This window comes from Agelaius phoeniceus, chromosome 25, assembly GCF_051311805.1.
Source record: "Agelaius phoeniceus isolate bAgePho1 chromosome 25, bAgePho1.hap1, whole genome shotgun sequence".
Lineage (NCBI taxonomy): Eukaryota > Metazoa > Chordata > Aves > Passeriformes > Icteridae > Agelaius > Agelaius phoeniceus.
The window spans coordinates 4808354-4821081 of NC_135289.1; the positions used below are offsets into that span (position 1 = coordinate 4808354).

The following is a 12728-nucleotide window of genomic DNA, read 5'->3' on the forward strand; positions in this document are numbered from 1 at the left end:
CTTCTTGCTGAAGGTCTGAAACTGGGAAATCCAAGCTTTCCTCATTTAAAACAGCTCCTGTGGGCACCCAGATCTCCTCCCCAACATCTTTTGGCAGCTGCTCAGCAGCTGAAGGGTGACCCCAGCACAAACACCATGAGGTTTCCACCAAAACTGGTTTCTGCCAACCTGAAACTACAGCTCCTTTGGCTGTAACTGGTCTTGGTCCTGCAGAACTACTTCACACCTGCATCCTGGAGATGGTAGGTGGGCAGTAGCCAGTAAGAGACAGTGGTGGGATGGGTGGTGGCTGGATGGCAAAGCTTCAGCTTCTCTGAAAATATTTCACTTCCAGAAAAAATCCACCAGCTCAGTGGCAGAACAGAGGGGCTTGAGAATTTGAGTGGTGGAGGAGGAGGAAATGAGGAGCTCTAGTGGGGAAATGAGTGTGAGGTCACAGCCTGGGGGAGATCCTGGCTGGGAAGGGAGGCCACAGTCCCTGCTGAGAGAGGGGCTGAAGGTTCCCAGCACCCGGCCAGCTGCAGCCTGGGGATGCTCCACAGCAGGAAGGGGCAGTGAAGCACCCAAACCTCGTCCTTCCCTCCCCAAAGGATGCTTTTTGTCCCAGGGAAGAGTCAAACCAAACCTTTTTCGGGGTGAAATCCTTCGGCTTTGGTGGGAGAGCAGATCTCCTTCCTTGGGAGCTGTAACATCCAGGCCCTGTGCCACTCCTGGGACAGGCACCCATGGGTGCCTCTCTCCTGATCTCCTCTTTCCACTCCACTTTCTTGCAACAGAACCAGTCCTGATGGCTCCTGAGGATCCCTTTGTCCACCTGTGTTTGGTTTGTTGGGGCAGGTGAGAGTTGGTGGCCCTGGCTCTTGCGCTGTGCCCACAGGGAGTGTGTGAGGTGACCTCTCTTCACCTGCTTTTCCCATGATGACCAAAGATCACTCTGGGCTTGGCTGGGGATTTCCTTTCCTCGCTGGGAAGCTGCCAAAAGCCCTCAACCCCCCCTTGTGCCTCCCTGAGCAGCTCCAGAGGGGTTTTGGGGGGTGACAATCCAAGGTCACCTTTGCAGGGATGGGTTGGAAGGATGAGCTTTGTCCATGCTCCTAGGAAGCTTTCATGCACCTCCTGGAGCAATACCTGTTTTCCCCTGTGCCAAACAGAGGCAGGAGGGCTGTAAACCTGCAGCTTTCCTGGAACAGGAACCCATCCCTGTCAGTAAACAACGAAATAACCACTGCTTGTGCCAGGGAGTTTGGTGTGGGGGTGTGGGGGTGTGGGGAGGGACAGCACACGGTTGTTGGTAACTTCTGGGGTTCAGGGGCTGTGAAACACAGACAGGTGCCTCATGTGGGCTTTCCCAGAGGTTTCCAGGGGCTTCATTCCCTGGAGAACATCAGCCACCCTTCAGCAGCCCCACATCTGCTGGTGTTTGGGGCAGGGCATTGCACGTTGCTCATCTGCTGGGGGAAGCAGCTAAAACCACGCCCAGGGCAGGAGGAAAAGAGGATTTGCTTTGGGGGCTGGTGCCCATCACCCTCTTGGATCACAGGAACTGCAGAACTGGACTGAGAGGTTTCCACTGAGGCCACGTGTTGGCTGGGGCAGGGAGCAGTGGCTGCCCTCAACACCCCACCATGGTCCAGGTGTTCCCTTCAACACCCACCATGGTCCAGGTGTTCCCTTCAACACCCCACCATGGTCCAGGTGTTCCCTCCACACCCACCATGGTCCAGGTGTTCCCTTCAACACCCCCACCATGGTCCAGGTGTTCCCCTCCACACCCCCACCATGGTTCAGATTCTTCTCTCCACACCACCACCATGGATCAGATCTGCAGCTGCTGTGCCCAGGTGCCTGGTTGATGGCTGGTGCCAGGCTGATGGTTCGTGCCTGGTTGATGGTTCATGCCTGGTAGATGGTTCATGCCTGGTAGATGGTTTGTACCTGGTTGATGGCTGGTGCCAGGTTGATGGCTGGTGCCTGGTTGATGGTTTGTACCTGGTTGATGGTTCATGCCTGGTTGATGGCTGGTGCCTGGTTAATGGTTCATGCCTGGTTGATGGTTTGTACCTGGTTGATGGTTCATGCCTGTTTGATGGTTTGTACCTGGTTGGTGGCTGGTGCCAGGTTGATGGTTCCTGCCTGGTTGATGGTTCATGCCTGTTTGATGGTTCGTACCTGGTTGATGGTTCATGCCTGGTTGATGGTTCATGCCTGGTTGAAGGTTCCTGCCTGGTTGATGGTTTGTACCTGGTTGATGGTTCCTGCCTGGTTGATGGTTCATGCCAGGTTGATGGTTCATGCCTGGTTGATGGTTCATGCCTGTTTGATGGTTCATGCCTGGTTGGTGGCTGGTGCCTGGTTAATGGTTCATGCCTGGTTAATGGTTCATGCCTGGTTGATGGTTCATGCCTGGTTGATGGTTCATGCCAGGTTGAAGGTTCCTGCCTGGTTGATGGTTCATGCCTGGTTGATGGTTCATGCCTGGCTGATGGCTGGTGCCTGGTTAATGGTTCATGCCTGGTTGATGGTTCATGCCTGGTTGATGGCTGGTGCCGGGTTGATGGTTCATGCCTGGTTGATGGTTCATGCCTGGTTAATGGTTCATGCCTGGTTGAAGGTTCATGCCTGGTTGATGGTTCATGCCTGGTTGATGGTTCATGCCTGGTTGATGGTTCATGCCTGGTTGATGGTTCCTGCCTGGTTGATGGTTCATGCCTTGTTCATGGTTCATGCCTGGTTGATGGTTTGTACCTGGTTGATGGCTGGTGCCTGGTTGGTGGCTCATGTTTGGCTGTTGGCTCAAAGGGATCTTTGTGATCACCATAAAACACAGTGGCCTCCTACACCAGGTTAGGCTGGCTGTGGCTTTGGCTGGCCAAGCCCAGAAGGCCCCAAGGGCGGTGATTCCCAGCCCCTCCAGACACCCATTTGAGGCTGCCCCAGCCTCCTGCACAGGGGAGATTTCCTGATGTCCAATCTCAGCCTGTGTCTTCCCAAGGAATTCAGGTGCTTTGAGCTCTGCCTTCTGAACCTGTTGTTGCCCTCTGCACCTTGCAGCTCCGTGTGGGGAATTCCTATTCCTCTCCCTTGGTTTTTTTCTGTCTTCTGAAGCAATTTCCGGCACAGAAGCCGCTTCTCCCCTGCTGTGTTCCCATGGCTTTAGTTCTGCTTTTCCCCCAGTGTCAGATGCCAAGCCCAGCACTGGTGCTCCCCCCTCACAGCACAATTTCCTGCCAGCTTCCTCCTTCTCTCCCAGCACTGATAAGAAAAGTGGATGAAAAGTTTGGGTGCAGATCTCTTGCCCCCACTCTGGTAATAGGATTTTGGTTTATCTCAGCCTCCCTGCATCTTTTTCTTGTGCCTCTCTCCCATTAGGTTTGAACATGTCCCAAATCCCAGGAGTGATCTGAGCTTGGATAAAGGTCTCGGTCCTGAATCACATTTCAGGTGAAGATTTTTCCTGGAGTTTGGCTCTCCTATCTTCTGGCTGTGTCTGGAAGAGGCCCTACATCAATTCTGATTCCCAGTGGAATCATGAGCAGGGATGGTGTTTGGACTCAGCCTTGGGGAATCTCCAGAAGAAAGATCTCCAAACTGACCCCCATGGCCAGAGTGGATGTGGCTTTTTGTTTTATGCAACGAAATAGGTTGTGAAACTCCTCCTCAATCCCTGGAATCCACCTGCTTGTGGAAGGATGTGGGCAGGAGCTGGGAAGCAGCCTGGAAGCTCCTCACCCATTTATCAGTCAATGGGGGTGCTGAGAAACTGAGCCAGGTAATTCCTGATCAATACCAGACTCTGATTCAGCCGTGTGGGCTCAGGAGAAATGAAGGGACATGGTCTGGGTCTCTCCCAGCCACAGGAAATTACAGCACAGAGAGTTTATAGAAAGAGAAATAAAACAGTCCTGAGTGCAAGCTGAACTCTGTATCAGGAAAAGAAAATTTTTATGCAGGAAACACAAGGCTGAACATCAATTCCAGCTGACAACAGCGCTGCTCCGGCGGAAACATTCCCCAGGGGTTTTCCAAAAAGGGGATTTCCAAAGCCTGCGTGTCTGCCGCCCCATCCCTGCGAGCTGCAGTGCGGAATTTTGCCATCAGATGGCAAAGCAGCGATGGGGAACAGTGGGAAGCACCTGCCGGAGGATGCCACAGCCACGGCAGGGGGCACTGGGCTGGCCAAACGGAGCTTTGGGGTCAGATTTGCTCGCTCTGGGCGCAGTTTGTGGGCGTTGGGCCGGGCAGATCTGCCTGGTGGGAGATTTTCTATCCCTGGGTGAGGCTGAGTGGGAAGGATTTGGGGCAAGGGCTGGTTCGTGTTTTAGGGTGGAAGGATGGGCTGTCTGAAGGAGCCCAGGGGGGGTTTCAGGGCTGTGCAGGAGCCTGACATTGCCGTGTCCCAGAGCGCCTGTGGCCCCCAGGAGCTGCGACCAGGGCACTTTGCTTCCTGCACTGAAACCCTGCTCGTCTGAGAAAGTTGTGAGTTCCCCTCACAGACACAACCCAGAGGAGCCCATTTCGGGCATCACACCCAGTACAAAACAACAAACCAAACCAAACCCAAAGGCAAACAGCTGCCTGAGATAGCTGGTCTCAAAGGGCAGTGCTTACACCAGCTGGCAGGTGATCCTGTGTTGTTTTGCTGCTACTTGTCATAAGGAAGTTGCTTTCTCCTCCAGCGAAACTCACGCCCGTTGATCTGCACCACGAGGGCGGTGATAGCAGGGAAGCCTTGGCTGCTCTCCTACCTGAATGGCTGCTAAAAATAGGACTGAACTCACCACCAGGGTATAAAAAGGCACCTCCCAGGAGAGCCTGGGATCCCTCAGCACCCGTGGCCCAGGAGCTCGTCTTGAGCGGTGTCCAAAGGAGCAGAAATAATGATGGAAAGGTAAAAACCAACCCAGCAAATCACCAATGTTGTGGTCAAGGTACTGGAATCAATCAAAGTAGGATGGGGGTTGTGGCTTTGCTGTGATTAAATTTAGTGGGGATGGTTTTTTATTGAGGGTTTGGTGGGCTTTGGTGTTGGCTTGGATGAAGGGAGCTGATTTTCTGATCCCAAAAGCAGGGTGAGGTGGGGTGGGTGGGTGTGCTGTGTGTTGTGGTGATGATCTTTGGGTCTGAGCAGAGGCTGATTCCCAACTCCAGGGTGCTTTGTACAGCCAAGGGTGCCAGATTTTGGTGCTGGTTCCCCGTGTGCTGTTCAGGGCTGGAGAAGTCTGGTTTGGGTCTGGTTCTTTGAAGGGTAAAATTGGTTATAGAGGTAAAACCAGCACAAGGCACCATCCTGGCTCTCTGGTTTTCCAAGAGCAGTGTCTTTGGTTGAATTTTGCTTATAAATGTAGAGAAAAAGGGTGGTGGGAAAGGCAGGGATTGGTGCTCTGAGCTCCTTTCCCAGCCCTGCACTGGTGGGAGCTCACAGAAGTGCGGTGTCATCACAAAGTGACCAAGGCCACCCGCAGGAGCCCACATCCCTTGGCCTCTCCAGGGGCTGGAATGATTTTTATCAGCCAATACTTTAAGGGGAAATGCCCTAAATTCTGGGTTCTGTGGCTCACTGGGTGCTCCTGGGGTGTGGTTTTCATGTTCCTGTGGGAACATGTTGCCATGGGATAACGGGAGGTGTCTGGGTGATGTCCTTGCTGGATAAAGCCCCCTGGGTGATGACCAGGCTCCTCCTCTAGGACATGCCCAGCCCATCTCCCCCCTCTCCACAGTTTCGGTTCCTTTACCAATGAGTCTGTGTTTATAAAACCCCATGTGGGCCATCTGCATCAGGAGCACTCAGATAATGACCATAAAACTGACTGATCATTAACCAGGAGCGTTAACAACCCCAGACACCCGCAGCACCCTGCGTGCCAGCATGGGGGAGGTTCCCATCCGGAGGTTCCCAACCCAACTGGGGAAGGCAAAAACCAGACTGAAAATGTTGTTTTTCTCCACAGCAACACTCGGGCTCCAGCTGAGGAGATGTCCCAGTGGGATGTAGGGGGGCAGCCGTTGGGCAAGATCCTCTCTCTGGACAGGAGAGAGGCCAAGAAAGTGCTGGAGATTTATGTCAAGCGTTCACTGAGCTGCCATGAAAACTCACTGGTGGCCAAAAAACCCCTTCAGGAGAAGGACAGAGGGCGAGGGAGGAAAACAGACGGGCTACAACGGTCAGAAAGTGATTTCTACACCTACTCATGTGCCAAACCCAGCCCCAGGAAGGACCAGGAGGAGAGACTCAAAGCACCAGACCTGGAGGAGACTTTGGGTGATGACAGCAAAGCTCCCCAGGAGGTGCCTAAAGAGGGGCTGAAAGCCAAGAGGAAAAGCAGAAAAAACTCTTCCCAGGGCAAACCACAGCGCTCGGGCTCAAAACCAGCCTGGCTGAAAGGTTTCCTAAACCTCTTTGTGAAGAAGAGCCCTGAGGACCAGAAGGAAAACACAGGGCAAAAAGCAAAGGAGAAAGATGTCAAAGCTCCTCAGGGCTCCAAACCAGATGGAGCCAAAAAACACAAAGTGGACTCCAGCACGTCCCCAGCGCTGGGCAGAGCCCTGAAGAAGAAACCCAGCCTCAAGAAGGTTTTCTCCCTGAAGAAGCACGGGGAGGAGGAGCCGGGATCTGGGCCCAGGAGCAAACGGCCCAGCTGCCTTCCCCTGCGGCACGTGCTGGCCCCAGCCCAGCCAGGTGGGACCCCAGCCCAGCCTGACCCCAGCCCAACCTGACCCCAGCCCAACCTGACCCCAGCCCAACCTGACCCAGCCCTGCCCTGACCCACCCCTGCTGCCAGTGGGACCCCAGCCCAACCTGACCCAAACCCAACCCTGACCCAGCCCTGCTGCCAGTGGGACCCCAGCCCTGACCCAGCCCTGACCCAGCCCTGACCCAGCCCTGCTGCCAGTGGGACCCCAACCCAACCCTGACCCCAACCCAACCTGACCCAGCCCAGCCCTGACCCAGCCCTGCTGCCAGCAGGACCCTGCTGGGCTTCTCTGGGGCCTGCCATGGTGTTCAGTGCTGGTTCCTAATCCCCTCCCAGGGTTTTCTGGGGCCTGGGATGGGTTTTGGAGGCTCCAACCCCAACCTGCTGCCCCAGGAAGGGTTGTTCTGCCCATGCTTCTTTGAGCACAGTCACCCCAAGTCAGCTGTGGGCAGTTATCAACCAAGCATGAGCTTTCCTCCTCTGACAACCAGGGGTCACGGTGGTTTAGTTAAAACCTGCATCTGAGACCTGAGATTAGATCCCAAGCCACTCTAAGGCCAACGTGAAGCTGCTTGAGGTTTGCCTTGGGGCTGGGTGCAGGCAAAGCCCGCGGGACACCATCCCCAGCCCAGCCCTTCCTGTGCCAAAACCCTGCCCAGGGGATTCCTGAGGAGCTCTGGTGGATTCAGGGCAGGTCACAGCTGCTTCCTCCACCTTTGGAATGCGCTGATCCGGGGTGGGCCCCGCTCCCATGGTGCCTTTGCCCCGTCAGAACCAACCCTCACTGCTGGCTCTGTGTTTGTGTCCCAGCAGAGGCAGAGCAGCCCGATGGATGCTACACCCAGGTGTCCCAGGAGGTCGTGCAGGGCAGAGAGAGCCAGGGGGACACCGCAGGAGGGTGTGGGGAGCCCCCAGAGCCCCCCAGCACCGACGGGGTTGGTGAGTGTTGGAAACAATGTGGGCAAGGCTTGTTCCCTGCAGAGCCTGCATGGCATCCACCCCTGCCTCAGGCCTGGTCCTGGGGCTTTTGTGACCCCAAGAGCTGGATGTGGGAGGTTTTCTGCATCAGGGTTTGGTTGGGGGAGAGGGAGATTCACAGAATCCCAGAATGGGTTTTGGGTTGGAAAGGACTTTAAAGAACACCCCATTCCAGCCCCCCTGCCATGGGCAGAGACACCTTCCACTAGACCACAAAAAAGACAAAATTCAGGGGTAAGAGAGTATTTTTGCTGACTGAGGGTAACTAGGGTAACAAGGCATGTGGCAATAGGCTGAAATGGGTTTTGGAAGGATGGACGTGGATAAACATCGTTCAAGGAATTTTTCGTGGGGACTAAAACATCTGGATGAGGCTTGGAGAAAGGGCTGGAGATAAGCTGGTGTCTGTCTCTACAGATGAAGCCATCAAGAGAATTGTTGCTCTGCTCCGGAGTGCAGGAGATGAGCTGGACAGGGAGGTGAGAGAGCTGTGGGCAGCTGGATGGGGCTGAGGGATCTGGGCCAAGCTCTGCACTGCTGTAAAATAAATACAGCAACACCACTGATTTCCCTGGAGCAGGAAAACACTCAGAAAAATCAGAAAATGCCAACTTTTAATTCCTTGCCTGGGTGTGATTGTGCCTGGCTGCCTGTCCTCTGCTATTGCCAGCTGGGGGCTGTGTACAAATCACAAATGGGATGGGACTGTTAGGAACGTGCCTTGAGCTGTTTTATTTTCCAGCATCAGCCTCATTCTATGGTTATGACAATGGGAAGATGCCACCAGCTCCCATCCCAGGCAGCAGACCAAGAACTCAATGTTACAATTCACTTTATAAGTTTTTTGACCAATCCCACAAAGCAAAAGCACATTGACAGCAGTTCTATCCACCACTATAAGCATACATCCCTTTGGTTAAAACAATGCTTGCCTATTTTGAATATAATACCTGCTTGTGAGCCTTAAAACACAATGCACAGAGCTCCATGATTAAGCTTCAAACTTCCTAATATCTCAATAGATAACTTCTCTGTAGCTTAGGGAGTTATTCTAGACAAGTGTTAATACACAGACCATTGTTCTATTTGTCCTTGCTTTTCTACTTTTCAAATTCTTTTTCTGCTGACCAATCTCATGGCTGCTGCTCAGCTCCAATCCCAGTTCTGCTGTCTCTGAGGCCTTTTGCAGCTTTCCCAAACCCCTCTGATTTTGTGCATTCCCACACTCTGCCAGCTGAAGGTGTCCCCATGAGGGTGGCACACAGAGCCCTTCCCTCACCACGTGCCTGTCTCCCCCCCAGGTGAGGGAGGACGCGCGGCTGCAGCTCTTCTTCAGGGACATGTCCTACAGCTCCTTCAAGAACCTGGCTGATGCCTACGTGCAGAGGGAGCTGACAGCCAGCAGGCCCAACGTGGACCTCCAGGAGATCCAGTTTGCCTACACGGTCCATCTCACGGCCACGGTGGCGGGGATCTGCAGCCAGGCAGTGAACAGGATCATGGGCTTCGGCACCCGCTACCTGGACGATTCCTTTGCACCCTACGGCAAAATTCTGCAGGTGAGGAGGAGGAGGAGGAGGAGGAGGGTGAGCCTGGGGCTGAGCTCCCAGCAGCAAGTTTGGGCAAGTGCCCCAGGAAGCCATGGCTGCCCATCTGTGGAAGTGTTCCAGGACAAGGCTTGGAGCAACCTGGGGTAGTGGAAGGTGCCCCTGCCCACGGCAGGGTGGGAATGGATGAGCTTTAAAGGTCCCTTGTAGGCAGAGTTTGGGGTGATTGGGAGTGGGGCTGGCCCAGCCCCATCCCCAGTGGGTGCAGCTGTGAGAAGCAGGTGAGCAGCACTGACAGCACTGAGCCATGGAGTGCCCAGGTGTGCTGAGCAACCACAGAGGGAACCCAGGGCACACAGTGCAATGCATAAACATGAGGGTGTAAAAGGCTGGGCTAAAGAACAAGCAGAGTTGATGCTTGAAGCCTTCTGGCATTGTATGGTGATACTCTGTGTATTGTGGCTGTCTCAACTGTGACAGTCCCTCCCAAAGTATTCCATGATCCTAAGAATGTTTCCTTCTGTCTCAGCAGAAGAGAGAAAAGCTCAGGACAGACCACTGTGACAGCCCAGACTGACAGCGGGCACTGTGGTGCCTGGGAAGCCAAGGATGAACATTTGTGGTGGGAGGACAATCCCTGATGGTGACCTGGATGTGGGGTAACCTTCTGAGCTGTGGATTTAAAATCTTTTCAGGAGAACCAGCACTGTGAAATGCTTGAACCCCACCCGGCTGGGGGTGAAAAGTCAGTAAATCAAACAGAGCCCACATTTCACCCTGTATTTGTATTTTAGCTCCTGCCAAGTGCTTGTGTTGAACCTCAGGGGTTGTTGCTGTTTGTGCATATGTATTTATTTACCTGCTTTTCTAAATGTTTTTGTGAATGTACAACATAATTTTTGTAGTTTCTTCTACCAGCCAAGGATTCAGTTTGAAAAAAAATTCTAAAACTCAAATAAATTGGTGCTTAAATGCCAGCCAGGCTTGTCTCCTGGGAGTTGTGTTATAGATGGAATAATGTTTGCTTTGCTCCAGCTGCTGTGGGCTGCTCCTTTCCAGCCAAATTCCAAGTGGCACAAGGGACTCTGAGAGCAGATACACAGTGTTGTCCTGCCATTTTTACAATTTATAGGCCTTCCCTTTCCAGCAGAAGGAGATTTACTACCCAGAGCAGCTTGATCTGACACCAAGAACTGGGTAAAGCTCATTCCCAAGTGGTGCAGGAGCTGTGACATCCTCAGGGGCTGAGGGGATTTACAGCTGCTGGGGTCTCACCTATGACTCTAAGAAGATGTGAAATGCCAAAGCGATTTAAGCCCTAATCACTGGGAATGTTTCCAGCTAATCTTGGCCCAGAACCCCTAAGCAGGGCCATGGATTAGGGCAGCTCTGGGCTGGGCTGGGGGGTTGCCAGGGCTCGGTGTGGAGCATCTCCTCTGCAAGGGTGGAGCTGGCCTGGGGTGAAGGAGATGAAGTTTTGGGGTTTGCAATGTGCAGGGGGGATGCTCTGGTGGGTTGAAGGTGATGGTGGTGGCAAACAAACGTGTGGGTGTGTGTCACTGCCACGTTTGGGGTGACAATCCCCCATGGGCCGCTGGTGACAGCCCAGCTTTGCCCAGCACCTCCTCTCCTGGAGGATCTGACCTCCTTGGTCCTTGTAAAACCCAAAGTAAATGAAAAAGGGGAAGCAGAGCCCTCACAGGACAGAAGCAGCCCTTCCCCACCCCAATGTCCCCAGAGCCTTCAGGGCTGTTTGACAGCCACAGCATTGAGTCACCAGCTGCTGAGGGAAGGGGGACACCTTGCAGGGCTCCATCTAATTCAGCCTGGGGTAATTAGAGTGTGGAAAACCTTAAATCCCACTCCTGGCTCCTGCCAGCAATGAGTGCAGCATCAGCACTGTGATTCCTTTTGGCTGGGAACCAACCCAGGAGATTTTACTGTGGGAGAGACTGAAACCGCCCTCGTCTGTTTGCAACAGCCCCGACATTCCCGTTCCCTGCCCACACCCGTGGGGCTCTGCTGGGCTGGGAGCAGGCCCGGGTGAGCTGCTGCTGGGGATGTGGTTACAAGGTCACAGGATGCCCCTGTATCCAAATCTCTTTTGCATCTGACCCCCCTGCTGGGTCAGGGATGGGTTGGGATTTGCATGGAGCAGAAAAGGTCTCTGTCTCCTCATGGACTTCCCAGTGGAAAGTCAAATAGTGTCTGTCCCAGAGGTTATCATCTTCCATCAGCACGTGGGATGCACCTGCCAGGTGAGACATCAGACAGGGAAACTCCCATTCCCTTCTCCTGTGCTGTGCCCTATACCACAGCTGAACCAAACCCTCTCCTTCTCTGCTCACTGGACCTTTTCCCACCCAGCGGGGCAGCTGTGCTGGGGGAACAAGGAGCCAAACCTGCCCAGCCCCTTGCACAAGAGGCTCCCAAAAAACCCAACCCAGTGTGCAGGGATGCTGCTCCAGCTGGGCATGGTGGGAAGAAGTTGGGAGCAGCCACAGCTACCTTAGTGCAGCACCCCAGGGCTGGTGGCTTTTGGAGCCCAGGTCCCTTCCCATGAGCAATTCCAGCACCTTGGCTTAATCTCCTGCTTATAAAATTGGGACCTGGCTGCCTGTGACCACTGAAGATATTAAGAAGGTTTTAAAGAAGGGCAAGTTATTAGTCCTGGGGGTTTGAGCCGTTTCCAGCTCTTGGCATTACCTTCATCCTGCCCTAAACACCCCGTGGTGGCTTCCCTCAGCGATGACAATCGCCTCGCACGAAATCCCCAGCTCACAGCCACGGCCATCTGGGCATGCAGATGATCCTGCCCGGGCAAAACACAGCCCTGCACAGCCCCCAGCCCACCCAGGGCTCATGGGAGCCGGGGGCTTTCTCCCCAGAGCATCCCAGGCTGCTGGGGGATCCTGTGTCCCCAAAGCCGTCAGGCCCCACTAATCCTGCTTTGGAGCGCTTGGGCGGGGAGGGCAGCTTAGACAATCAGCCGGCACTTAATGAGCCAATTAATGCAAAATTTGCTGTCACTAAGAGGATGATGACCAGGTTTCATCTCACGGGAGCATGGGACTGAGCCAGGCAGGATGATGCCTCCTGGATGCTGTCCTGGGCCGGGGTGCTGGCAGCTGGGGAGGGTGCAGGGGAGATTGGGCACCTTGGCCCTGCTGGAGAAGCCCCCATGACTGAGTGCAGGACAAAGCTGAGTGTGGACAGGGGAGTGTGTTCCCACAGCTCCCATGGGATCATTTATACCTTTCCTAAACCTTGGCTGTGCAGACATCTTTTATGGAAAATCCTTTCCTTAGGATTTTTCCTCCTGAGAAGCTGAGAGGCCTCAAGAACAAAATGTAAACAATGATTATCTGCTGCTATGGAATGCAACAGGTAGATCTTTGATTAGCCCATGTTAGTTGTTTCTAATTAATGGCCAATCACAGCCCAGATAGCTCAGACAGAGAGTCCGAGCCACAAGCCTTTGTTATCATTCCTTCTTTTTCTATTCTTAGCC

General features: G+C 53.9%; 1 protein-coding gene across 4 annotated transcripts; it reads left to right on the forward strand.

The window, feature by feature from the left end:
* The first annotated feature begins 115 nt into the window (after positions 1 to 115).
* LOC129130382 (uncharacterized) lies at positions 116 to 10194 on the forward strand. 4 transcript variants are annotated; one of them, XM_054648796.2, is made up of 8 exons: positions 116 to 242; positions 3370 to 3769; positions 4677 to 4928; positions 5949 to 6676; positions 7503 to 7631; positions 8088 to 8149; positions 8972 to 9229; positions 9747 to 10194. In XM_054648796.2, exons 3-8 carry the CDS (start codon positions 4915 to 4917, stop codon positions 9792 to 9794), a joined length of 1239 nt encoding a protein of 412 aa, XP_054504771.2. In that variant the 5' UTR covers positions 116 to 242; positions 3370 to 3769; positions 4677 to 4914; the 3' UTR covers positions 9795 to 10194. The 4 variants fall into 4 exon arrangements, with proteins under 4 accessions (XP_054504771.2, XP_054504773.2, XP_054504775.2 ...); XM_054648798.2 differs by having other exon boundaries at positions 9750 to 10194; XM_054648800.2 differs by having other exon boundaries at positions 7506 to 7631.
* Positions 10195 to 12728: the final 2534 nt, after the last annotated feature.

Coding starts and splice junctions, on each gene's coding strand:
- LOC129130382 (XM_054648796.2), top strand. Junction 8,150..8,971: donor GAGATGAGCTGGACAGGGAG/GTGAGAGAGCTG, acceptor TCTCCCCCCCAG/GTGAGGGAGGACGCGCGGCT. Junction 9,230..9,746: donor CCTACGGCAAAATTCTGCAG/GTGAGGAGGAGG, acceptor CTTCTGTCTCAG/CAGAAGAGAGAAAAGCTCAG.